We start from the raw sequence: 25,083 nt of genomic DNA, 5'->3' as shown, positions 1-25,083 counted from the left end.
CTTGGGGGTGGCTAAAATATCGAATGCATCTATAGAAAACATCCAGGCTTGTTCCTTTGTTAGGTCGGTGCTTTTATTTTGTGCTTGTATCGAGCAAATCAAATTCACTTGCTAGGGGATATTGCTATAAGCGTCACTTGGTCAGTTGGTCTGTAGTTGGTCATTTGCAGTCTTACCATGCTGAGGCGACGGTTGGTTTTATAGTTGTTGGCTCTGTTTTCAGTTGCCTTTGTCTGACTCTGTTTTTTGAATTACGGTGCGTAGTACGTACTCTGTTTTTTATTTTTCAAATTCTTCGACTTTTATCCGTTTATGACAAGAACAAGTCCAAGAGTGAGTGTAGTTGTCCCAATGGATACGTATCGGTCTTTGTTTGTTTGTACCAAACATTTCAGTAACAAAAAGTTGCTCACTCATTCAAAAACCAAACAAGGAAAAGCTAATAGAAATAGAAAATGTAGAAAATGAAAGGGAAGATACATGTATATTATATATGTCTTGTAATCATAATGTACACAGAAACGGCGTCGTATGGAACTTGTTATTCAGGGAGGTTAATGTGGAGTTTAATGAGGAGACCTGGGAAGACATCATCCGGGTCATGGATATGCGGGTTACGCTCCACGATAAACGGGTCGCCGCACTTTTCGCTGATGCTGTGAAGCGTATCACCTTCACCTACTACGTATAACTCCTCACATGGCCTCTCCATCATTTGCTTCCCTCTCCATACCTCAAAGTTTCTTTCCCTCGCCGCCGCCGCCGTCCGGAAACTATCTCCGCTTCCTCCTCCGTGGCTGTTTTTAACCGAACCGGCCAGTGTTAGGACCAGCAGCGCCACCAGACAGTAACACGCGACTGTATGTGGCCTCGACACCGTAACTCTCATCATGACTGACGGAGACAGAAAGAGAGAGATAAGTTGTGATGGCAAAACAAACAAATGTGTATTTGTTCTTTATAATCAGACGTGAGGCTTGTGTTTATGTAACGAGAGAGAGATATTTTGTGAAGGCTACACACACACAAAGAAATGTGTTTTGTTCTTTCTCAAGCGTGAGGCTTGTGTTTATATATAGAGAACGTGGTGTACGTAGTACTAATAAGCCATCACTATCACCACCACTCGATCGTCAATTAAATTAATTCCCCCATTTTGGTCAGTTTATATAATAAATAAGAACATGTATGTTATTTTAAAATATAACTTTTTGATTCGTCTCGTGTTGAGAAATGGACCGTTAGATCTAAAATAAACTCGATCGATTGTGTGCATCTTAACATTTAATCTGGCTTCCGAAAATGATATTTTCTCATATTTGATGACTCATGAAAATAATTGGTTTTGACTGTTTGCATGTCTTGTATCTTTCTGAAATTATAAAAGACATATATTTGTAACAATGAATCTTTGTTATTGTACTTTTTGTGAAAATTAACAGCAGACAAAACAAAGCAAAAGACTAGACTGCATATCAACAAAATACAATGAACCTATGTTACAAATTTTTGCTTAAGGGTGTTAAATTTTGATAAACCGATATAATCCGGATAAAAACTGAATTCGAATCAAAGAAAAAAAATGAAGAAAACTGATCTAAATAAAATCCCTCATAAGTCACAATTTGTTACAAATTTTCAAGAGTTCTTTTTGTATTAATAAAAAATATATATATAATGTTGTCTTAGGAGAATTAAGAAGAAAAATATATATACAAGATTAGTCTCTTCTCAAGAAAATTATATAAAAGAAAACATTCTCTAGGAGGTCGGCAGTGTGGAGATACTTTCGGTTATACATATATTCTTTAGTATATCATTCAGAAGTAATAATGAGTATAGTATGAATGAATGAATTGACACAGCAAACACACGTAGGATGTGGGGTTCATCGGCCTCTTGCTCGTGTAACTGGCGCCGTATAAGTTCCCTAAGGTTTTTTGTGCTTGTGACTTCTGGAAATTTCTTTCTACTGAAAAAACAAAAAACTGAAATCTCTATGAAAGGAAAACAACAAAAATATACAAGAAATATTATTTTCTATTTTGGCTTAATGGGTCGGCCGACATATGACATTGACAAATAAAAACACCATATGCGTAATAAGAAAAACAAGAAATTCAGACCACTTTCTCTATCTCATTGGATATAACTGAAATAAGGGACGATAGGAACTAAATATGGTTGGGACAGTATATGGTGTTATGGTGGTTGATGATTCGTTATGTCGATGAGTCGATCCTATATATTTGCATTTTCTTTGCCACAATTAATGTCTTATCTATTTTATTTTCACAAAATCTTGATTTTCTATGAATTTTGGAATCAATCTAAATTTCGATTTGCGATTTTATGAACCTTGTATTATATTGTTGAGACATATATATAGACTTATGTTTTATATGCTATATATGTATTTAAATTGCTAGCCTTAAGGCTTTAGATGGTTTATATTTAATTTGTGTAATTATAATTTACAAAATTCTTTGTTACAATAAATAGATAGTAGAATTATCACTTTTGTCGTTAATTTTTTTTTACATATCTGTTTCTTTTTGACAATATATCAACTATTTCCACGAAAAAATTTAGTTCAAAACTGGAAGACAAGGCACATCAACATCAAATTTCCAGTTGTTAGAAAGAAAGAAAAAAATTGATAATACTGGAATAATAAAAATGAATGTACTCAAAACAAGTAAAATAGATGCCAGTCATATTTCTGGCCGGATACATCAGCATTCGAAGAGTTGAGAGTATCTAACATTAAGGAAAAATGGATGAAGGAGTCATATAGAGAGACAATAATGATTCATTTGAGTACAATCAAATACTTATATTCAAATAGATTTAGTATTTATTTACTTATTGTTTAGTGGATTTAGCCCCATCTCTTCTTACTCTGTGTGTTTTACTGTTTTTGTTTGTTGGAGAAGAAGAATTCAGCATCTCTTTTAGAGTACCAAATCTGAACCTCATGCATTTCTTTTGGCTCAGAAGATTATCTCTTAGTCATGACGATGTTTGAACTTGTATAATCTTGATAGGGAGTTCAATTAAGAAATAGAATTGTTCATTTCTTCTTGTTTATTCCAGTAGAGATAACCTAACTTGTCGTCAATGAAAGTTGTAATAGGTTTTGTGGAAAAACCAGTGTAGCTCTTTTCCATTTTCATTGAGCAAATGCGGTGAATTGCTTTGAAGAAATCGTTCTTGTGTGTGATAGGCTGACAGGCAGAGTCCTCGAACCGCATCCACTGCGCACATTCAAGAAAAAAAACAAGAACTGGGAAAGATTGCAACAAAAAAAAAATGTTTTAGATTCAGAGTAAGAAGTAGCGGTTGTTTTAACTTGAGCTGCTTCTATCTCTAAATCTTGCTTTTGAATATCGAAGGAGGTAGGTCGCAAGAGACAAACGAAGAATAAATCTGATTTGGCAAAAAATGACTCATGGGTTTGACTGCAACCACAAGGCTAAAAATATTATAACTTGTGCAAGTAATGTAGTATCAAGAATCAATGAAGCAGAGAGGATGTGATAATACGTACCAGAAAGCTAGAATTTCCAAAAACTCTGTGTCGATCTGAAAGATCAATAGATTGAAACATCATGTCTTTTAATTATATGATTACACATTCACATATCATTAAGATGTATGAATCTGCTTACCCCTGTTTCTTCTTTCACTTCTCTAATGGCTGCCGCAAAAATATCCTCACCCTATACGCAAAAAATAAAAATAAAAAAACGGATAGGTGAAAATAAAATCTTCAAAAACATATACAAAAAGAACTGAAATGAACACCTCATCAACAACTCCTGTTGGGATCTTCCAGACACCTGTTCCGCGTAACGTACCGTATTTTTCCTGCACAACAAGAATCTGCTTCTAGTTTCAATTTACGATGCAACACACTTAATTAGTTTTGGAACACCATGGACGTAAATACTTATACCACACGTCTCTTTGTTTGTATGCTAATTGTTTCTTTACGTTTTAAGTTTGTATCCGATGATGATTAATTAGTATATTATATATAACTTTGAAACGTAAGTAAAAATAATCGTGTCTTAAGTATACCTCCTTGTTATGGTTCAAGACAACAGCACCAACACAAACACGATGAGAAGCATTCAAAGGGATAGTACTCTCGGCTTCGGGAATCCAGTAAACTAGCATCAGGTAAGTCGGCTCAGCATGGTGGTACCGGAAGCCTTCCTGCACAAATTATCATCGCACCACAAACTCAAGAACCAACACAACACGCTCTCTCTCGAGTTCCATCTCCAAACTAATTGGTAACGAGAATCCTTAGAACATCTAACATAAAGTGACTTAATATGCAAGACTTAGGGCATCAGACCTTAACCGCGGGTTCAACAAGGTTTACGTGTGAGATAGGCAAGTTTAACCAGACTCCCTTTTTACCCTGATCAAGAAAAGAACAGTTCTACAGAATCAACGCTCACTCAAGAAGAAAAAGAAACATTCTGAAAGATATATGCATGTGATCGCACCAGCACAAACCTGTAAACGCCACTGCGCGAATGAGTATTTAAGCGCTGCAACGAATGACTTAGGATCCATAGGAGTTTTCATCTCCACAATCACACCTCCATAGTCATCATCCACAAACGGAAGTGCCTCACACGTCATGTGTTCTACTCCATTAACCAGAGGAGCCTCTTGGTCTGACATGCTTCAAATTGGTGTGATTCTTAGTAGTTCAACCAAAAGAGATCAAGATAGAGAGAGAGAAAGGAGAGTGTGGTTTCACCAAAACAATGATTTCAAAATGAGAACAATCACGAGGCCGTAATGGTGAAAGTCAAGTGCTTATATAAGTACGTTTAGAATTATATATTTACTAAATGTAGTGGGGTGGGTCATAAATCATAAGCATAAATTTATAATGGCCTTCACATAATCACATTAACCCGACGCGCTTCTTCGGTGGAGTGACGCAGTCCCACACGTCACCTTGAATGCAAAAACAAATATATGCATACGTATGGTCTACAGTAATTTTCAATTTTTTTTTTTTGGTATCAATATGAAGTATTTATACCATTATCGAAATTTTGACAAAAACTACGAAGAATACAAGTAGTAGAAAAACCCAACACCAACAAAACATCAAAGGAGTTAATCGTAAATCCAAAATGAAAACAGAAAAAAAAAAAAAAAACACCTATTCCGAGATAGCATACTCAACTACTCATAAGAGAATCGGTTAAACAGAATCATAATATGTCATTTGTTGACTTGTGTGTGACATGAAAGATGAAACCAGTGGAGAGATGCAAAAAGGCCATTATTACAGAGAGGGATAAAGAGTAAAAAAACAAATCAACATCGCCCACCGTGGGGCTCGAACCCACGACCACAAGGTTAAGAGCCTTGCGCTCTACCAACTGAGCTAGACGGGCTTTGTGTTCTGACTAGCAGTTTATATTAATATTACATTTTCATTCGAGGTTGATCACTTTATCTATTCAGCGGATCTTTTGGAGACTAGCCATCATTATATGTACCAGTACCACTGGTCATATATCTATCTCAACAATTTTGTGACAGACATTTATAAACCTGCAAATATTTTTTGCTCAACCTCTCAACTTATTAGATCAAGAGCTTCCGATTAAATTATACAGCCAATTATTGACAAACAAATGAAAGGCCAGCCTCTCTATGCCTGTTTCGATCGGTACCTAGCAGCTACAAGAACACTTGGCATAAGATCGATATGAAGCCGCTCAATACCTACAGTTTCGGTTTCTCTCAACAGGAAGTGGGAAAACCCAAAGCTCGTGGAAGTGATGCTATCAAGCTTGTTTGGAAACTCTGTTAATACATCATTGCGGACATTCTCCTGCACATTTAACTCCGACGATACAGTATGGAACTCTCTTCATGATAAAACTCTTTTATTACTCTGAAACATCACCATAAATATATATGCCATACATTACAAGACACGAGTGTTGACCAATGAGGGACAAAACTTCTTATGCCTAAGAACTGATTAGATCATGGCTCTGCTCGGACATCAAACTAATATAATAGTTGAGACAATCAGTGGTTCACAATCTTCTCGTGGCCGTCTGTCTTCCCTGCAGTGACAGTCTGACAGATACCTTGATGCTACTAACAATCTCTCAGTAGAACAAAACAAACAAGAGCCCTTGACACTCAGACGAGAAGAGATATTGACAAAGGTGAGGAACTAGGGATCTTTTTTGGAGTCTCAAGACATGATCGCAGTTGGTTCCGTCGACCACTTCCATACTTTAACTTGACCACTTCCATCACCGGTGAAAAATATGCCCCCGGGACCTATCTGGATCGACCGAATCTCTTGCTTTGCCAAAATTTTGCCCCTTCCCGTAAACCTTACAAAAGAACAAAGAACTAAGCTTTTGAAAGTAAAAGATAACTGTAGACTCATGAAACAAACAGCATATAAAGGACTTACGATGGCAAGTCATATAGATGCAATGAATTGTCATTGCACGAACATAGCAATACTGGCTTGGCTTCGGCATCATGGACGCCACAGAGAGCTAGCACGCCCTAAATCCAAATAGCCATTAAGAACTCATTAGTTACATATGAATTTAACCAAAAGAGAGATAAGTAGAAAACTTTTCACTAAAAACGCAAAGAACTGTACGTATTCTTCTTTGTGAGTATATGTCACTTCTAAGTTTCCACCTTCAGTTGCAGCCCATATCTAGAGAAAAATAACCAACACGGAACAGTGTCATATTTAGGAATTGAGCCAGGTCAAAAAAAGAATCTGAGTTGAAAACGAACCTTGACAGTATTGTCCAATGAACATGACAGAAGAAATTGTTCCCAGCAAATGAGAGACATGACTACTGAAGTATGCTCTGTAAGTGTTTGTATACACTGCAGATTCTCTAGGCTCCAAACCTATTAAAAACAAATAAGGCGGACCAATTAGCTCAAAAGATAACAAAATAGGAGATTTTACTCAGGAATGATAGATACTACTTGCTTTTATAGAATTGTCCATGGCACCAGAATAGAGTCTGTTTGCTCCAACATATAAAGAAACAACTGCAAGGGTGTGACCTTTTAGTGATGCAGCTGGATCAAAACAGCTAGTGGTACTATTGTATTTCCAAACTAAAATAGAACCATCCTGCACAGAGAGTGATATATCCTTGTAAAAAGACTTTTTAAACCAAAATCCAATAGATCAGTAGATTTCTATAACAGAGGTGTATTTCCAGAGAAGCAAAAACACCCGTAATGATAATTCAAGAAGAAAAGGAAAGTGAAAATATAAACATGACGCTGAAGCACAAATCTACTCCAAGGCCTTAGATATAATAAAAAAAGGTCTACAGTCTGTCGAAGTATTTACTTGTGTGCCAGCGAACAACAGATCAGTACCAACAACCAGTGAATATACTTGACCAACAGGTCCAGTGAGACTCAGGTCTGCATTGTTTTGGATATTCCATGCCTGCATATATATAATATGAATAGGATAACAAAAGTGATGCTCTTGCTCAGTATACATGGAGAGATTTTAAGGAACCGTGCTAGTAAATCACACTCTGAACTTACCTTGACAAGATTTGGCATGCCAACCAATAGCCAGGGGCCTTCACTAATCATGCAGCCAACTTCCCCTCCAAGATTGAGTACGCCTGTACACTATATCATAGGAAAACAATACTATAGCAATAAACATTTGCGGAAAGCATCCCTTAAATGCAAATATGCTATCAAATAAATAGTGTTTTAAGTTCAATAATAAACTACATAAACAGGAGGCTCTGCAGAGTGATAGGCCATAATGGCACATCTTGTTCTGATCCTAACCAAGCAATGACAAGTATCCATAGAACTTTGGAACGAAATATAATCAAAGAAGAATAAAAAATGCAACATGAACAAATAGCGGCAAATCAAAACCTGTCCAGAAGCACAATCCCATATCCGCACAGTTTCATCTTTACTGCCCGTGTAAAGCTTATCGGACCCTGACGGCAAAGCAATCCCAGTGACAACCTGCTCAAGAAATCAGAACCAAAAGCACCATCAACATCGCCCCCAACAAGCACAAGAACCAGTTATAAAGAACTCCAACAAGAACACACCTTCTGATGACCATCTAGCTGCGTCAACAAGGAGAAACTATCCCCTTTACTCCAGCAATGCAAGTATCTACATTTATCACCGTAAGGACAATTTCCATCAACCCAAAACTTGCAAAGTTTCTCCGTCTTAGTCACAGTTCTGTTCCCACCGAATCTCCCCCAGTTATTAGCACTCCCGCTGAATCCAGGCCCTCTCCGGTGACTCGGACCCGCAAAACCAGATTCATCAGCGACCCTTTTATTCGTAGACGAAGAAGAAGCTGCGACAGGACCCGGACCGGGCAATTCTCTATGCAGGTACGGGCAAGGGTAGCGATTGCACCGGCCAGCCCGCCAGTGGAAACAAACTTTCTGATTCGAGTCCGTCGGGGGACGATTGGAGCCGCCGCCTAGTCTTTGAAAGACTCTCTTGTTTCCTCCGTTCATATCTAAATCCATCGAATTGGATTCTCTATCTCTAAAACTACAACAAGTGTGACTCAGAACACTCGGAATTGGATTATCCTGTAAACGTCGAACGGATCATTACTGTTCAAATTACCAAATCCGATCATAAGTAAAAAAACAAGCGCGAACATAGAACGAAACACCCCTAACGAAATTACCTCTCTGAATTTCCTCACAAAGGAGGTTTCTTAAATAAATCAAAATTGAAAGACGAAAATAGTGATTTAATGGAGCTTCGGTTTTTTCTAATCTTTGGACCTTCTTGAAATGGAGATGACACAAGTGAGGAAGAGATATCAGATCACTCCACGTCAGCTTCACATCGATGGTCGTTAAATTTCTAATTATTAGAAAAATATAATTTACAGTAATATATAACCAATCAGACAAGTCAAGATTCGTTGTACTACTGTAGTATCTCGTATTGTCAAAATCAAAAATTTCTATAAACTTTTGTGGGTGAAGTTGTAGATTGGTAACACAGGAACCACCATCTGTAGACATTTGTTACAAGTTACATTTGTATGTAGTATAAAATCTACACTCTTGTAAAAGGAACTCAAGAGTAACCTACAAATTACTCAAAGGCCAGCCTCTGAGTGCCAACAAGTGAAGCATATGATCCCTTTTGTGCCACCAATTCAGAATGTGTTCCAAGCTCTATGATCTTTCCATCAGCGCATACGGCAATCTGATGCGCGCTCTGGACTGTGCTTAATCTGTGAGCTATGACTAATGTTGTCCTGTCTTTCATCAGACGGTTCAATGCACTCTGGACTAAGCGCTCACTCACTGCATCAAGCGCACTTGTGGCCTGCAACAAGAAAACAAAAGAGAATTAGCAGTCTCATTTTATCTTAAAGCTATACCTGCTTTACTACCGGTTTTATGCTCTTTTGAGATTAACAGATTCTCTTAACCGTACAACTAAATGAGTGCTTAATATATGCCTTCTACAATTGCAATAGAAATGGTTCTAAATGTTTGCATATAACAATGTTTGTATTCTTATTTGAATTTGCTAAAACTTAGGTAAGGGTTCTAGCAAAGTACAAAAGTCCATCACAGAAGACCTTATTGAAAGAAGAGTCTCTCACCTCATCGAGAATCAAGATGGGGGCATTCTTCAGCAGAGACCGAGCTATGGCAACTCTCTGACACGTTGATAAACAAGCATATAAAAGTGGTAGCGAAAGCGTAAAAGAAATCAAAACATGTAGCTCTAAATGTTTTTATACCTGTCTTTGTCCTCCGCTAAGCAAGCCTCCCCTTTCACCAACCAGTGTATCGTAGCCCTATACACAAATACCAGTATTGCTCAGAAGAACTGAACTACTGAAGTGCATTTGCTAGGAAGAAAAGGTGAGTTGTTGCACACGAGGCGAACCTGAGGAAGTGAGATTATGAAGTCATGAGCGTTGGCAGCTTTGGCTGCCTTAATGATGTCGTCCTTGGACACATGATCATTGGGGAGACCATATGCAATATTTTCGGCCACAGAGAGAGAAAAGAGAACAGGTTCCTGAATCACACAGAAATATCACCTTAAAAAGGAGAAAAATAAATAATTTTACCATGCCTGACCCATAGATGTTATGTACACACCTGATTCACAATTGAAACAACCTTAGCCCATTCACTCTTGTCAAACATCCTCACATCCTCTCCACCCACAGTAATACGTCCTAGTGTTGGCTGCGAGAATTGGAAACTTCAACCTATCAGCATGTACTAGTGGCTTCGAACTTTTTCTTAACTGTTAACAGATAGATACTAAGTTTCAAATTGGAAGAGACTAAGCTAACCTCATAAAATCGTGCCAATAACTGTACAACAGTACTTTTTCCCGCGCCACTAGAGCCAACAAGAGCAGTTACGGTACCAGAATTCAACGTCAAACTGAGCCCATCAAGAACTTTCACGTCGGGTCGTAGAGGATAAGCAAAATGTACATCTAGACTAGACAAAACAGAACATGGAAAAATTTAAGAGGAGCTGGGGGCTCTTGAAGTAAGATAATATGAGGAGGATTTTCTTGGTCTGATATTACCTTCAAGACAGACATCTCCTGCCCATGTTAGGGTGCGTAGATTGTTAGTTGATTTCAGATCTGACATGTAGTACTTATCAAGGTGACGGATATTTACATTAGGGCCAGAAGACAAGAACAATCTAAGGTTTTCGTCTTGGACTTTCTTTGTATGAATATCTCTTTCTAACCCATAGGCAAGAGCATCATCTATATCCACCGCGTTTAAAATGGAGTTGATCCTGTCAATAGCAGCAAAAGTCCCACGTAGATCTCCGAATGTGTTTACAAGCCCTTGGACCTGGAAAACAAACTCATTGAATATTGTGAACCGAATGACATATATAGCATATGAGTAACGGTAAATGCTATGTAGATAGAGGTACTAACAGCAAATGTTAGAGTAAATGTGTATCCAATGAACGAAACAACTGTTCCAACTGCGAGCTCACCCTGCGTAGGAGAAAATTTTAAGAATGAAAACCAAGAAAATTAACATAAGAAACTACACAAACGATAGATAAGAGAGATAAATTCTTTAGTTTTAGTGATTTAAATTTTCAAAGCTGGTAACTTTACGCTAGCTTAACACATCTACAATCATTACAGAAAATATGAATGACAGTAACACGAACTTCTGTAAGATAAATTCATCATACCATGTTTTCTCTCTAAGTGTTACTGGCCAAGAAGCTTTATTTAAGTTCAATGATCAAAGATGGCAATCAAAAAGTCTTACAGGCAGGCCTATCTTACCGTCTTCACCTTGCTTCCCCCAAGACAGTAAAGAGCCAACAGTGATATATAAACAGCAACTCTTGTTATAGATTCATTAATTGATTTAAAAGTACCAAGCTTTAAGCCGCTACGCTGGAAAGCAAGAATCTGTACACCAAACACAAGGTTAGAATAAAAGATCATAGAACAGTAGGGGAAAACAGCAACAGATTAAGAGATATGACTTTTAGCTAGTAAAGGTCTGAATATGACCTGGCTACCGAAGAGAGACATCTGACGTTTTTCACCACTGAATGATCTTACCTATAAAGAGAGACAAATTACTTGTGTCTTCAAAGGCAAATAAAAGTTTCTATAGTTAGGAAAATCTGCCTAAATCATACAATACAATGCGTAATAACTCACAGTTCGGATTGCAGAAAATGTTTCTGATACACAATCAGACATTGTAGCTTGGGCTAATCCATGTGCTTTATAAACAGGAGCAGTCGACCTCTTGTATACAGCTTTTAAGATTTGACCGAGTGAGCAGATGTATAGGTAAGCAAAGTGACCAAAGCGATTACCAAAAAGAAAAAAGTTAGAAGAAATAAAAAGGTCATAGAGAATTTACCAACTAAAACTGAAACAGCAAGCATCAACAGACCAAGCACAGGTGCAAGTTGAGGAGAGAGAGTAAAAAGAATGCAGATTGTTCCAAAAACCTACAGTAGGGATAATGCATTAGTCATAAGAACTGGCATACCTATGAAAGAGATACACAGATATCACATTGGCCTAGTAAGAAATGGCTTGCCTCGGAAAAGGCCCTAAACCCACGATCTCGGGAGATGTTATCATTCACAATGCTATTCAGAGCACCAAGATCAGACGTGAGCAGTCCCGTCAGCTCTCCTACCTAAAACACATGACCTCAGTATAACATAATGGCTAGGAAGGTTTGTGCCATAATGTCCCAGACCTGAACAAACCAAAGAAAAAAGAACACAAACCTTATATTTGTCGAAAAACTCTGCCTGCAAACAAGTAAAAGACACCAGAAAAAAAGAAAAAATCAAAGATATATATCAATGGTAAACAACAACAGCCAAAAACAAACTTTGATGACAGAAAACAAAATATACCTTCTGGATCAAAACCCTTCTGAAAATCTGAGCTCTTAAGGTTGCCATAACGTTTTCCCAGATAGCATTCATGTTGGTCACAAAAGCAATAGTAAAGATGGGTTCCAACGAGTACAAGACAGCGATTTTGCTCAGCAGCTGCCACAGAGGATCCGGTCTCGCCCCAATCAATACTTCAAAGAATCTACCTACACACCCAAGATATCCAGTAACTCAATAAATAACACTTACCAAATACATCTATAACTCAAGAAACACAGATATTAAGCTAAATCATGAATGCATCATACCCAAATTTAACCTAAATTCAAACCAATCAAACAGTGGAGAAACTACAATTACAATCGCCATAGGCTGAGAGTGAACTGAAGAATCGATTACCAGAAAAAATAGGCATAGAAAGAGTGCAGGCGCTGCATCCAACGAGAGTCAATAAGCAAACAACGAGTCTAAGCTTGTGCTTATCCAACAAGCTCGACACAAGCCCCCAGCTGATTAAATCCTTCGATAGAGCCTCAGATTTGGATTCTTCAATCTTTGGGTCAGGTTCGTCGACAATAGGCGGCGCTCCAGTGACATAAGCCCGGGCCAATCCATCGGATTTTGCTCTCAACAAAGGCCGAAACTGCGCAGTGGAAACAGGTAAACTGCGGAAGGGAAGAAAGGGCTTTGGTCCACATGTTCTAAGGACAGACGCTTGGCAACGTCTATGAGCGACGACGAATCGAGTGGAACCGTGGTGGAAGAGGAGTGTGGTTGCAGACGCCATTGATATTGAAACCAAACGAGTTTCGCGACTGTGTAAAAAAATGGCTAATTTCAGATATTGAAAAAAAAAAAAAAAAAAAAAAAAAAGCGCCGTCTGAATTTAACTTTCCTTTTTCGGGACCTTACACGTGGACTCGATGAACATAGTAGTAAGTAGTAGTAACGTCTACTCTTCTTCTTTTTTGTTTGGCATCACATAGACATAGTAACGTTTCTCGAATTGAGATGATGGGTTGTGTTGAATCTCAATGATCTGACTTGTTCATTCACGTATGATGAATCATGATCATTTACCAAACAAAAATGATAATAATCTGAAGTTTTTTTTCTTGTAATAGTTAATTACTACAAATAAAAGGTTTGGGTTATGGATCCAATCATCATGTCTCCAAATTGAGAAATCCAAATAGTATTTGGCACTTTACCTATCATCAATATTGTACTACTTTACCAAAGTTGATCTGTTCTTTTTGCTAAAAATTAATTATTTAACCAAGAGCATCAGATCTTTTGTATTGTAAACACAAGTGCCTAGAGCTTAAACTATTTTAGAAGTGTCTTACATCTTTAGGTATTTGCAGAAAAAAATCTGAAACTATTGATATTCTTATTCTATGTAGTGCCAACAATTTCTTATATTTACAAAAACTCTTGGAACTTCGGATAAATTAGCAAGCGTCCCTGACTTTTTGATACTTGCTGAAGAACCAGAAACTGTTGCTATCAACCAACCTGGGACTTTTGCTATTTAACACAAGTGCCTAGAACTTTTCTTAGCCACGGAAATGCCAGAATCATTTTGTAATTTTTACAGGTGAGCCCAAACTTTTTGTTTTTACATCCATTTACTTTTATACTATTATACGTTTTTTTCTTGTTACTTATTAGGAGACCGAGATTATTATATACACTACTGCACTCAAAAACACTTGCATTTGACAACATCTTTATCATTTACATTCGTTTCTCACAGTAGCCACAAAAATCAAGAAGATCCGTTTCTATAAAAAGGATCTAACATATAAAAAACTATAATACCAAAAATGGAAAAAATAAAACAATGTAATAATAATAATCAAATATTAATAACTCCATAGCGACAAGTCATCATCGCCGTCGACGTCATAGTTATTATTCCATTGTACGGACGGAGGAGGCAAAAGCATCCCTTCGGCCATACTATCCAAAAAACTCGGCATCCCGAACATTGCCTCCTCGTCTATATATAACGACTCGCTCTGTTCCGGCGTCACAGAAGCTTCCACCATCGTCTCCTCCTTGTCAAGGCCATGATCAGTCGTCGTAGTCGCAGCCGTAGTCGTATCACCCATCTCATCTTGAAAAGCCAAGGCAGCTTCAGCCGCCGCCTTCTGGATCTCCTTGGCGCATGTTGACTCCGGGATCCTTAGCCGCCAAGCCGAGTCGGCGAAATTGAGACAGGCTGACCTGCCACGGAGGGTAATGGCGGCGACGTCGTGAGCACGAGCAGCCATCTCGGCGGTTTGGAAAGTGCCGAGCCAAATCCTAGTTTTTTTGTTTGGCTCTCTTAGCTCAGAGACCCACTTACCTGAGTTCCTTTGACGAACTCCTCTGTAAATCGGGTGACGAGTCTCGCGAAACTTCTTCCGACCCGCGGGTTTCTTGGGACAGCTCGTGGCAAGCGTAGGACAATAATCTCCGCCGCCTGAAGAACCCGGAGACTCGTAATCGGAGCCAAACATTTCAGAGAAAGCAGAGAATGATGATGAGTTCATTGTGGTGAACTTTGGACTAACTCAGTCTGCTCTGTTTGGATAAGGTTATATAAGTAGAGAGTCGAGAGTGGTAAACCAAAAAGATCTCTCTAAATCCTAGGTGGATTTAATATAGTTTTGAAGTTCTTGTTTATAGAGAAAAGTTGGGGAGTGAGAGCTTGCTTGTTTTATATTGTCCGATTGGCAAGAACCGCAAAGAGATTTACTTGGATATTTGTGGGGTCGTACACGGAGTTTGTGTTTCTAGCTTCTAAATGAACGCCACGTGGATAAGACACAGCTAAGCCCGATCCCACGGTTTTGTAATTGTTTAGGCTGTGAATCACTGAGGGTATGACACGTGTCGATACCCGTTTTTGGGAAGATTCTGACCTTTCTTCACTCGTTAATAACTCCTTTATGAGTTTTAGTTATTAATTTTATTGTATGGAAATAATATGAATGTGTGGCTGCTGTTTAATATAGCGTAGGACAACCATTATTAAAATACGATTACTTTTTCCATTAATAGTAGTCCTCCGTCTATAAATAAAATAATACTAGGACATAAAAGGTCTCTGAAACGAAAACGAGATATTTTTAAAAATGCTCTTTATGTCTTATCTCACTTGACATATTTCGTGCATCGCAAAATACTTCTAGATTAGGTAGATTGAGAGTAGATATTTTGTGTCCTAATATTTAGCCAAAAATACTAACTATAACAATTATCTAGAACATACAAAACCTTTCATTATATTACTAATCCTAATTAGAAACCCTATACTCTTCATCTACCTTTAATTTCTTCCATATACAGTATAATAGTATATATATACTATAATATATCCTTCTTTACACATGTATAAAGCAAGCTTAGATGATCACTTAGGTGTTAAGAAAATTAATCCTAATTATATTTGAGAATTGAGTTTAATAGAGAAACGACTAAACAAAAAATGATGTAACCGGATGGATAAGCCAAGGATTAGACAGATATTCGTAGAGCATAACTATGGGTGTACGTACATCTCTCGGATCTGAATAACAGCAATAAAATATCGCAAAAGCTCAACAACCGCGATAAGAAAATATCTTGACAAATAATAAACGTTGCCGTCGTCACCTCTCGCTATCAAGCCTCTTCCCGCCCCACGTTATTATATTGTCATCTTTGGGAGAAATAAGACGACAAAGACAAAGAGTGGTGGGCTTAAAGAGTGGTGGTAAGGTACAGAAAACGACAAACAAGATATTAGTATAAAACTAGAAAGTAAGACTTGAAAACGACATGATAATGGGGTTTCGGTACGAGCCACGTAAGATGGGTTGAAGAAGCTTAATTAGGACATTTCATTTCTCTCTTGTGGAACACATGTCTTTCTGTATTTAGTAGTGTACGGACTTATTAATGGAGTTTTCTCTTTGCTGAATCAGTTTCTTTCGGTTTCATACTCTAATTTAGGAAACATTGGACCAAGTTTGAGTTGAGACTTGAGACGACTTCTATTTAGCTTTTTAAGTAATTGTTTTGTTTTTAATAAATAAAAAAACTTTAAGTTAATTACAAATGTTTGCGTCATTTTTTTCGTTTCTTCCCTCACTACATTGTATTCCTTATCCTATTCCAATTGTTGATTCAAATGCATCTCTGCTTTTGTAACACATGAGTATATAAGATCATGAACTTTTTTTTATAAAATACTGCACTCTTTGCATTTAAGTAAAATCCAGCCATACTCAATCATTTACATTCACTTCTCACAACTACCCAAACAACAACAAATGAAGGATCCGTTCTAAAAAAGGATCCAAACAAAAATAAATATCATAATACAGTAGTACCAAAAACATTAATGGAGATGAGAAAAGTCAGAAGTTTAATAACTCCATAACGAGACGTCATCATCGCCGTCGATGTCATAGTTGTGATTCCATTGTACGGACGGCAGAGGCAAAAGCATACCTTCGGCCATACTAGCCATCAAGCTCGGCATACCGAACATGTCCTCTTCGTCTATATATAACGCAGCGCTCTGTTCAGCCGTCACAATTGCTTCCACAAACGTTTCCTCCATGTCAAAGCCAAGATCCGTCGTCGTGGTATCGCTCATCATCATCTCATCCTGAAAAGCCAGCGCAGCTTCAGCCGCCGCCTTCTGGATTTCCTTGGCGCCTGTTGACTCCGGTATCCGTAGCCGCCAAGCAGAGTCAGCGAAATTGAGCAGGCTGACCTGCCACGGAGGGCTATAGCGGCGACGTCGTGAGCACGAGCAGCCATCTCGGCCGTAGGGAAAGTCCCGAGCCAAATCCTAGATTTCTTGTTTGGCTCTCTAACCTCACAAACCCACTTGCCGGAGTTTCTCCGACGAACTCCTCTGTAAACTGGGTGACGGGTCTCACGAAACTTCTTCCTACCCGCTGGTTTTTTGGGACAGCTCGTGGCCAGCGTCGGACAGTAATCTCCGCCGCCTGAAGAAACCGGAGACTCGTACTCGGAACCAAACATTTCAGAGAAAGCAGAGAAAGATGAGTTCATTGTTTGAGAATACTCTGTTGGAGATAAAGAAGAAAAAAAACTGGATAAGATTGTAAGTAGAGAGTAACCAAAAGAAGAAATCTCTTTAGTTGTTAAAATATATATATTTCTCTCTCTCTCTATTTTCTTTTCAGGTGGATTCTTGTTTAAGTTTGTAGTTAGAAGAAAAGTTGGAGTGAGAGCTTGATCTTTTATATTGGCCTTGAGATATTTTACAAGCATAGAGAACACGAAGATAGTGTCTCTGAGGACGCCACGTGAACAAAAACACAGCTAAGCAATTCTACGGTTTGGTTTTAAAGAAACGAGTTGTTAAGGCTGTTACTCACTCATTGTCTGACATGTGGCCTTCGACCCCTCTTGAGAAGACTTTTTGGACTCTTCACTCGTTATTACACCTTTATGAGTCGTTTTTATTATTCATAAGTAAAATAGCCTCTCATCGTGTGAATGTGTGGCTGTTATGTATTCTCTAATCTCTACTATACTAAAGTGTATGTAGGTCACAACCGTTATATTCATTTTTATTATTATATTCCTGAATTTAGAATTTGTCGTTAATTGTCACCCGTTCAATCGACATAATATTAAGATATTTTAGATGCTCTTTATTTTTTACCTTGGCATTTTGTACATTGCAAATCCTTCTAGAATATGAATAGCGAGTGTAGTATGTAGATATTTGTGTGCAATTTAGCTAAATATATACAAAATTATAATTCTTGTTTTCTAACTTAAATTGATCAAATTTGGTATTGAACATGTAAACACCTCAAGCCTAATAAAATGACAAACAGTAGACGGCCAAGTTTTAAACCATATAAGCAAGTACGTCACGACGTAATTTTTGTAAAAAAAAACTTTTAAATTGAATTTGTATCTAAATGATTATAATGATCTTTTAAAATTAATTCAAGAAGTGTAAAAAGTTATGAAATGTGGTTTTAGACCATAATTGGTAATCTACATGAAAGATGAAATAGTATAATTTTTTTAAAACCCTAGTTAAATGATTAACTCCATATCATAATATTTATAGGTAACTAAAGTAATGACGTCTCTAAGAAAATAAAAATTGAGTGATCTCCTATTTCTTTTTGGGGGAAAATAGTTTCACATTGTTGTTGTTATAAATGATATACAATACGAATTTTGTAATATTCTATGATAAGTTTTTAGAAGGTCTAGTGAAAACTATGAAAGTTATATTTAGGGTTTGATATGTTTATTAAATCCGTCAGAATGTAAGTATATTAAAACTAAATAAAATAGCAAATTTGTATCGAATCGTAATACGAATTTGAAACATAAAATTTACCTGCATTTATAAATTAGTCAATTTTCTTTAGTATTCACTACATAGTGCATTGACAAAATGTGGGGTGTGTTGGATTTAGGAGACAAAATAGAAAAGTGTTTGCGTATGTGACAAAAGGAGAATGTAGTAAGCATGCAATAAAAGCACATTTTGCATTAAGTGGATCACAATTCTCAACCCCCTCTCTCACTCTAGACTAGTTTCTCTCTCTCTCTCTCGCTAAATTTATCTCTTCTATATAGTGATGGTGGTGAGCTCCTCCTCTTTCTCATTCGGGGGAGTTTCTTTCTCCTATCTTCTCTTATTTCCTTCAACCACCACCTTTCACACCTCCTTGGCTCCTCCTCAATCGGAGGAGTTTCTTTCTCCTCTTTTCTCTTCTTTCCTTCAACCACCACCTTTCTCTTACGATCCTCTTCTCTTCTTCCCTTCAAGTTCAACGACCACCACCTTTCTCTTAGACTCTTACAATCCTCTTCTCTTCAGCTGCCTCTCCTCTACCTTCCCTTACCTCGTTGCAAATCATTATGAGTATAACTTCTCGTCAAGGTTTACTCCGGTAAGCTCTTTTGATTACACATATATATACTTATCTATTTGCTCCATTTGAATGTTTTATATCCATTTAACAATCATAATATATCTATTTTTCTCGTTACAATATCCAATCTAACAATATATAGACACACACACACACTATATATATATATACATATATATGTATGATCTAAAATCAAATGTTTCGCTCCATTTCTTTCTTCGCTACTGATTTGATAATTATCTCGATCATGCAAGCAAAAGAAAAACACAATTTATAATAATAGAGAATCAAGATTTTTTCTGAAGTTTTTTTAAAAAAACATAATTTTATCTCATATCCCGAATCAAATACTTCTGAAAAACATATTTAAAACTTTTCTAAATACAAATACTTCTGAAAAACATATTTAAAACTTTTCTAAATACAAATACTCTAATATTTTTCAGATGTATTGAACAAAATATTTTACCTCTTCGAAGAATGTCAAAAAAAAAACAAAAAAAAATCCGCCGAATGTCTGCACAAGTGTTGCAGGTCTTACAACAACAAGCTTAATTACTTAGTTACGTGACTTACGTCTAAACATGTAAAAGTGGATTATTAAGGCAAAGGATTAGACGGATACTATAATATCTACAAAATATCCCAAATCTGAAAAATAGATATAATATCTCAAGTCAAATCCAATAAGAGCTATAAAATATCAGCAAAACTTTACATAAAATATCAGCATAAAATTTATATTCGCTTCCAAAAACCCACGTCCTCGCTCGTGGTAGCCTATCACACTCAAGACTTTCACGTTTCCTAGATATTTTGGAGAAGCAAGAAGACAAAGAGAGGTATATGGTCAAGACTCAAGATATATAAAGTTATAAACAAAGAAAATAAGATTTTAGTAGAAAATAGAAATTAGTAAAGCCTTGAAGTGACGTGCCACGTGGTACGAAACACCACAGCCAGCCACGTAGAGTGGAAGGTACTGACTATTACTGGTGAGGTGGTAGGGACAGTGTATCCGCGGTCGAGCCACGGTGTTAAGGATTTTGATTGGCCCATGCCGCTATCTTTGTGGGACTATCTATCTTCGATCTCTCTCTATTTTTGGAACGTGGTGGATTTGTTTAATTTAACTTTTGGCTGTCGTACGGAGTACGGACATGTTATTTTCGGTTTGCTGAATCGTTTTGTTCGGTTATGTACTATTTTTGGAAACCTTTTGTAAAAATAGTATTCTTAAGATTGGAAACCTGATTTTTTTTGTTGGTAGATTTGAGATGCCACAATTTAATGAATATAATATGTTGCTTAAGTTGAAGTATATAAAAGAAATCACAGGATATGTGATCAGATAACATTTACAATATCATCCACGTGTAACGTTTATGGCCACATATTCTCCCTTGAAAGCAGTTGACTTTATCTCTTGTTTTTTCTTCTATTTCTTTGTTTGGGTTCAATACTTCATAGTTCATACATATATAGATTTGACTTTTAACTTATTTGAAACAAAGAAGTCGAAATTATTTATTTCTATTGAATTATTTACACTCGTGTCTCATACCAACAACAACAAAAAAAAAGCGGAGGAATCCGTTTCTTAAAAAGGTTTGAATTGGCGCAAAAAAAAAAAAAAAGGTGTGAAGATTTGGAAAAATAATAGTACAAAACAGGAAATGAATTATCGAAAATTTAGTAACTCCATAGAGACATGTCAGCATCTCCCTCGAACTCATAATTGTTATTCCATTGTACAGACGGCAGCGGCAAAAGCATCCCTTCGGCCAAACTATCCAAAAAACTGGGCATCCCGAACATTGCCTCCTCGTCTATATATAACGTGTCGCTCTGTTCCGGCGTCACAACAGCTTCAACCAACGTCTCCTCCATGTCAAGGCCATGATCACTCGTCGTAGTGGTATCACTCATCATTTCATTTTGAAAAGCCAACGCAGCTTCAGCCGCCGCCTTCTGGATTTCCTTGGCGCATGTTGACTCCGGGATTCGTAGCCGCCAAGCCGAGTCAGCGAAATTAAGACATGCGGATCGGCCTCGGAGGGCTATGGCGGCGACGTCGTGAGCACGAGCTGCCATCTCGGCGGTTTGGAAAGTTCCAAGCCAAATCCTCGATTTCTTGTTTGGCTCCCTCACTTCACACACCCACTTACCAGAGTTTCTCCGACGAACTCCTCTGTAAATTGGGTGACGAGTCTCACGAAACTTCTTACGACCAGCTGGTTTCTTTGGACAGCTCGCCGCAAGCATCGGACAATAATCTCCGCCTGAGCTAACCGGAGACTCGTAATCAGAGCCAAACATTTCAGAGAAAGCAGAGAATGAGTTCATTGATCAGTCCTCTGTTCCAAGAAAAAAACCTGGATAAGGTTATAACTTATAACGTTTATAATAAGTAGTAGTAACTAAAAGATCTCTCTGTTTCGTTTAAAATAATTATTTCCCACTCTCTCTTTCTTTTAAAATATTCAGGTGGATTTAAAGTTTGTAGTATAAAGAAAAGCTAGAGTTGAGAGTTAGTCTTTATATTGGCCGAAGAGAGAATGGGATATTTTATGGCATAAAGAAAAGAGGAACACGGAGCTTCTGTCTCTGGGAATGCCACGTGTAGAAGACACAACTAAGCAAACTGTTAACCACGGTTCTGTAAAAATGAGTTGTTTATAGGGTTTATTCACTAAGAGTCTGACATCTGTCCTTTGACCCGTCTGACAAGGCTTTTTGACTCTTCACTCGTTATATCTTTATGAGGTCGTTTTTCTATAACTTATTATATTGTGTGAATGAGTATGTGGCAGTGGCACTGTGGCTGTTGTTGTTGTTTGTGTAGTGTAGGACAACCAAATTATTCAAATTATTTAACTTCCATATAAATTGTCGACTCACCCGACTATAAAATAATAGATCCCATACGAAGATCCGTTCCTGATATTTTATGTGTCTTGTCCTTGGACATATATTGTGTGCATTGCAAATAAATTGTGCGAGTAGATATTTATGCACTAACAATAGAAACAATTTAGAACATAATCATTCTTGCATACAATAATTAAATTAATTAAAACTCCCTTGTCGGCATGGAAATTCTTCTCATACGAAAAAAGTGTAATTATCATCTATTTGAAACGCTCCATTCCATATATACATACACGGATTAGATGAGCATATGAATTTGAGTGGTGACCCAAATAAATAAAAACTCAAAATAAAGAAACTATATGGGGAGAAACAGATAGATAAAACTGAACTAGTGCTGATTAAACAAATTTGATAGTTTAAATTATATGTCAAGCAATATGGATCAAATATTAAAATTAAAAAAATGCTAGTTTAAATTATTTTATTACATAATACATACATACTAAACTGTATCAAATTAAAACTTAGTAGAATATAAATTTTTTAACAACATTTTGGTAAATTTTTTAACATTATTTAGTTTTTATATTTGTTTCTATAGCTGGCGACAAAAAAAAAATTACTTGTTTCTATAGCAACATTCTTTAGTGTTTTTTACAGAATGGTAAAATAAACGTGTATATATATACATGTGCTCCAATTTCAACTATGTGAAAGATATTAGCGAGCAAAGATTGATATCTAATAAATAAATAAAGTTTTCAAGTGACATAAATAAATTATTAAATAACAGTATTTATATATTAAAGGCCTTAAACTATATCTCTAATAATTTTTTTTTATAAATCAAATTAAAAAAACTCTTGAAACGCACCCAAATTGTTGAACTGTCTGAGTACGTGACAAAAGAGAATGTGGAAAGCATGCAATAAAATCATTTTGCATGCAACTGATCACAACCCTCAGCCTCGCTCTCACTCTAAACTAATTCCTCTCTTTTCTCTCTCTCTCTATCTAATGGTGGTGATAAGCTCCTCCTTCATATATATACGACCACCACACCTCCGCCGAGAGCTTCTCACTTGGATGATCTTCCTCCTCTTTCATATTCTTTCCTACATCTATCTTCTGATCCTCTCCTCTTTAACTACCTCTCATCCACTTTTATTGCCGGAAAACTTTGTCGGAAACCACCTCGACTTGAACTTCCGAAGAAGATAACTTATTTTTTTTTCAAATATATATTGTTTCTTCACAATATACAACTTAATATAGTAATCTCAATCAAGTTAAGTCAAAGTTGTAATTTCTTTACAACTCAATTTCAAAATCATGCACGTTCCTCATTCCTTCGCTACTAGTTTAATAATAACTGTTATTCAAGTACAGTTTGGATTAATTTTAAAGTCAAGATTACTAATTTACTATTGGCATTGTATTTTATCTCTCTTATCCCCAATCAATTCTTCTTAGCTCTTAGAACATGTTCAATGGAGACACTCTTAACATGTGTCTAAAATAATTAATTTGATTTTTTAGACAAATGAGTGTTTAAAATGGTTGTCTAAACTCTAAAAGACTAAACCAAACAAAAATGTCTTAAATAAGACACATTAGACAAATAAGTTTTTAAAATTAGATCTAAAAATCAGTTAATCCACTATTTTAATTTTTAGGAATCCACCTTAAAACATCCTAATAATAAACCATTGTACGTGCTCTTAAAGTACTAAGGTAGGAAAAAAAAACCTCAGCCGAACAGCACAAAAGTGCAAAGTCTTATAGATTGATAATTAGTTAGTATACTTACGTCTAACAAGTGTTTAACAAAATTAACGTAGCGGTATAATAATTCCTTGTAATTTCTATCACAATATACAAAAATGGTATAAATATTTTATATTTGTATAAAAGAAAAAAAAAACTAACGTAGCGATATAATTGAGCTCAATAAACTAAACTAAAGTATGTAATATTTGTGGGTTAAGCCAAGGATTAGAATATAGCTAGACTGTCGACCTATACAATAATACATCTAGAAAATATCGTCATCTTCTTTTGTTGAGACCAAATCAACCAATTAATAAAGTATCTCAAATAAAATCACAATAATATCATAAATCCAATATTATAAGATATAAAATATCTTGAAGAAAAATATTCGTTTGCGAAAACCGTTCCCGTGACATCGCACTCTCAAATCTCTCGCGTAATTATTGATATCGTCGGACGACAAGGACAGGGAGCAAAGAGTGGTCGAGGAGCAGAAAACCACAAAATAAAAAAGTGAGTGCAAAATAGAAAGTAAAGCTTGAAAGTGACATGCATGAACGTGGTGGTGTAAGGGAACTCGAGAGCGAGCCACGTAGTGTTGGGTAGGTAGGGACTCTACTTCTACGGTCGAACCACGGTTTCATGATTTCGAGTCTCTTTCGTGGGTCAATCTTTTCCGCTTTTGGTGTACGGACGTTTCGTTGAGCTTTTACTGAATCGGTTGTTTCGGTTTTATACTCTATTTTTGGAAACATTTTGTAGATAATACAAACATTCTTTAATTCTTTAGTGAATTGGACTGTATCTTTTATTTATTTATTTGGACCTTTTTGTTGCTAGATTCGAGACTGCTCTTTTTTATTATGTAATATTTCTGTAGCTCTTTGATGCTAAAGTGTAAATATGTAATTGAAAGGAGATATGATCATATAGAATAATTGAAAGGAGATATGATCAAAAAAGTCGAAACTTCGTTCTCATCCACGTGGTACCGTGATACTGTGGCCGCATATTCTTCCTTGAAAGCAACTATTATAGCTTTAAAAATTATGTGAAGCAAA

At 36.6% G+C, this 25,083-nt stretch overlaps 6 protein-coding genes, 1 non-coding gene and 1 pseudogene across 9 annotated transcripts; all 8 read right to left on the bottom strand.

The window, feature by feature from the left end:
* Positions 1-395: 395 nt before the first annotated feature.
* On the bottom strand, positions 396-1,028 carry LOC17880853. The gene has a single exon (XM_006284724.2). It carries the CDS (start codon positions 890-892, stop codon positions 542-544), a length of 351 nt encoding a protein of 116 aa, XP_006284786.1. The 5' UTR covers positions 893-1,028; the 3' UTR covers positions 396-541.
* A 1,590-nt stretch (positions 1,029-2,618) lies between these two features.
* LOC17877629 (nudix hydrolase 10) lies at positions 2,619-4,797 on the bottom strand. Of its 2 annotated transcripts, none has more exons than XM_006284210.2 (8): positions 4,531-4,797; positions 4,367-4,432; positions 4,084-4,221; positions 3,808-3,885; positions 3,672-3,722; positions 3,551-3,585; positions 3,353-3,461; positions 2,619-3,257 (listed from the first exon to the last, which is right to left on the bottom strand). In XM_006284210.2, the coding sequence occupies exons 1-8, from the start codon at positions 4,699-4,701 to the stop codon at positions 3,057-3,059; spliced, it is 849 nt and encodes a 282-aa protein (XP_006284272.1). In that variant the 5' UTR covers positions 4,702-4,797; the 3' UTR covers positions 2,619-3,056. The 2 variants fall into 2 exon arrangements, with proteins under 2 accessions (XP_006284272.1, XP_023634713.1); XM_023778945.1 differs by having other exon boundaries at positions 3,808-3,870.
* Positions 4,798-5,359: 562 nt separating this feature from the next.
* On the bottom strand, positions 5,360-5,432 carry TRNAK-CUU. The gene has a single exon. It is a non-coding gene; the product is annotated as a tRNA-Lys (tRNA).
* Positions 5,433-5,913: 481 nt separating this feature from the next.
* On the bottom strand, positions 5,914-8,830 carry LOC17879589 (zinc finger CCCH domain-containing protein 48). 2 transcript variants are annotated; one of them, XM_006283708.2, is made up of 10 exons: positions 8,744-8,830; positions 8,139-8,642; positions 7,954-8,049; positions 7,603-7,692; positions 7,397-7,498; positions 7,025-7,171; positions 6,820-6,939; positions 6,677-6,736; positions 6,479-6,576; positions 5,914-6,395 (listed from the first exon to the last, which is right to left on the bottom strand). In XM_006283708.2, the coding sequence occupies exons 2-10, from the start codon at positions 8,574-8,576 to the stop codon at positions 6,251-6,253; spliced, it is 1,296 nt and encodes a 431-aa protein (XP_006283770.1). In that variant the 5' UTR covers positions 8,577-8,642; positions 8,744-8,830; the 3' UTR covers positions 5,914-6,250. The 2 variants fall into 2 exon arrangements, with proteins under 2 accessions (XP_006283770.1, XP_023635451.1); XM_023779683.1 differs by lacking the exon at positions 8,744-8,830 and having other exon boundaries at positions 8,139-8,737.
* Positions 8,831-9,000: 170 nt separating this feature from the next.
* Positions 9,001-13,271, bottom strand: LOC17880397 (ABC transporter B family member 28). Its single transcript, XM_006286197.2, has 16 exons — positions 12,858-13,271; positions 12,477-12,664; positions 12,345-12,368; positions 12,149-12,250; positions 11,966-12,056; positions 11,758-11,858; positions 11,605-11,655; positions 11,371-11,499; positions 11,005-11,067; positions 10,636-10,915; positions 10,391-10,539; positions 10,191-10,280; positions 9,973-10,107; positions 9,824-9,880; positions 9,683-9,739; positions 9,001-9,399 (listed from the first exon to the last, which is right to left on the bottom strand). The coding sequence occupies exons 1-16, from the start codon at positions 13,243-13,245 to the stop codon at positions 9,163-9,165; spliced, it is 2,142 nt and encodes a 713-aa protein (XP_006286259.1). The 5' UTR covers positions 13,246-13,271; the 3' UTR covers positions 9,001-9,162.
* Positions 13,272-14,291: 1,020 nt separating this feature from the next.
* On the bottom strand, positions 14,292-14,998 carry LOC17879836 (dehydration-responsive element-binding protein 1B). The gene has a single exon (XM_006285341.2). It carries the CDS (start codon positions 14,996-14,998, stop codon positions 14,327-14,329), a length of 672 nt encoding a protein of 223 aa, XP_006285403.1. The 3' UTR covers positions 14,292-14,326.
* Positions 14,999-16,652: 1,654 nt separating this feature from the next.
* Positions 16,653-17,655, bottom strand: LOC17881001 (annotated as a pseudogene).
* Positions 17,656-20,890: 3,235 nt separating this feature from the next.
* Positions 20,891-21,848, bottom strand: LOC17877957 (dehydration-responsive element-binding protein 1C). Its single transcript, XM_006284447.2, has one exon. The coding sequence runs from the start codon at positions 21,719-21,721 to the stop codon at positions 21,068-21,070; it is 654 nt and encodes a 217-aa protein (XP_006284509.1). The 5' UTR covers positions 21,722-21,848; the 3' UTR covers positions 20,891-21,067.
* Positions 21,849-25,083: the final 3,235 nt, after the last annotated feature.

Source organism: Capsella rubella, unplaced genomic scaffold, assembly GCF_000375325.1.
Source record: "Capsella rubella cultivar Monte Gargano unplaced genomic scaffold, Caprub1_0 scaffold_7, whole genome shotgun sequence".
NCBI lineage: Eukaryota > Viridiplantae > Streptophyta > Magnoliopsida > Brassicales > Brassicaceae > Capsella > Capsella rubella.
The sequence above is the reverse complement of the archived record's forward strand: the minus strand, read 5'-3'. Positions and strand labels throughout refer to the sequence as shown.

What these genes read in the sequence shown, in the direction of transcription:
- LOC17880853 (XM_006284724.2), bottom strand. Translation starts at nt 892, where the DNA reads ATGATGAGAGTTACGGTGTCGAGGCCACATACAGTCGCGTGTTACTGT.
- LOC17877629 (XM_006284210.2), bottom strand. Translation starts at nt 4,701, where the DNA reads ATGTCAGACCAAGAGGCTCCTCTGGTTAATGGAGTAGAACACATGACG. An exon ending in TTGTTGAACCCGCGGTTAAG is followed by an intron (nt 4,222 to 4,366) that starts GTCTGATGCCCT and finishes TAATTTGTGCAG; the next exon opens with GAAGGCTTCCGGTACCACCA. An exon ending in TTGGAAATTCTAGCTTTCTG is followed by an intron (nt 3,462 to 3,550) that starts GTACGTATTATC and finishes TTGTGGTTGCAG; the next exon opens with TCAAACCCATGAGTCATTTT.
- LOC17879589 (XM_006283708.2), bottom strand. Translation starts at nt 8,576, where the DNA reads ATGGATTTAGATATGAACGGAGGAAACAAGAGAGTCTTTCAAAGACTA. An exon ending in GGGATTGTGCTTCTGGACAG is followed by an intron (nt 7,693 to 7,953) that starts GTTTTGATTTGC and finishes CCTATGATATAG; the next exon opens with TGTACAGGCGTACTCAATCT. An exon ending in CCATGGACAATTCTATAAAA is followed by an intron (nt 6,940 to 7,024) that starts GCAAGTAGTATC and finishes TGTTTTTAATAG; the next exon opens with GTTTGGAGCCTAGAGAATCT.
- LOC17880397 (XM_006286197.2), bottom strand. Translation starts at nt 13,245, where the DNA reads ATGGCGTCTGCAACCACACTCCTCTTCCACCACGGTTCCACTCGATTC. An exon ending in CATTTTCTGCAATCCGAACT is followed by an intron (nt 11,656 to 11,757) that starts GTGAGTTATTAC and finishes CTCTCTTTATAG; the next exon opens with GTAAGATCATTCAGTGGTGA. An exon ending in TCATAATCTCACTTCCTCAG is followed by an intron (nt 9,881 to 9,972) that starts GTTCGCCTCGTG and finishes ATTTGTGTATAG; the next exon opens with GGCTACGATACACTGGTTGG.
- LOC17879836 (XM_006285341.2), bottom strand. Translation starts at nt 14,998, where the DNA reads ATGAACTCATCATCATTCTCTGCTTTCTCTGAAATGTTTGGCTCCGAT.
- LOC17877957 (XM_006284447.2), bottom strand. Translation starts at nt 21,721, where the DNA reads ATGAACTCATTCTCTGCTTTCTCTGAAATGTTTGGCTCTGATTACGAG.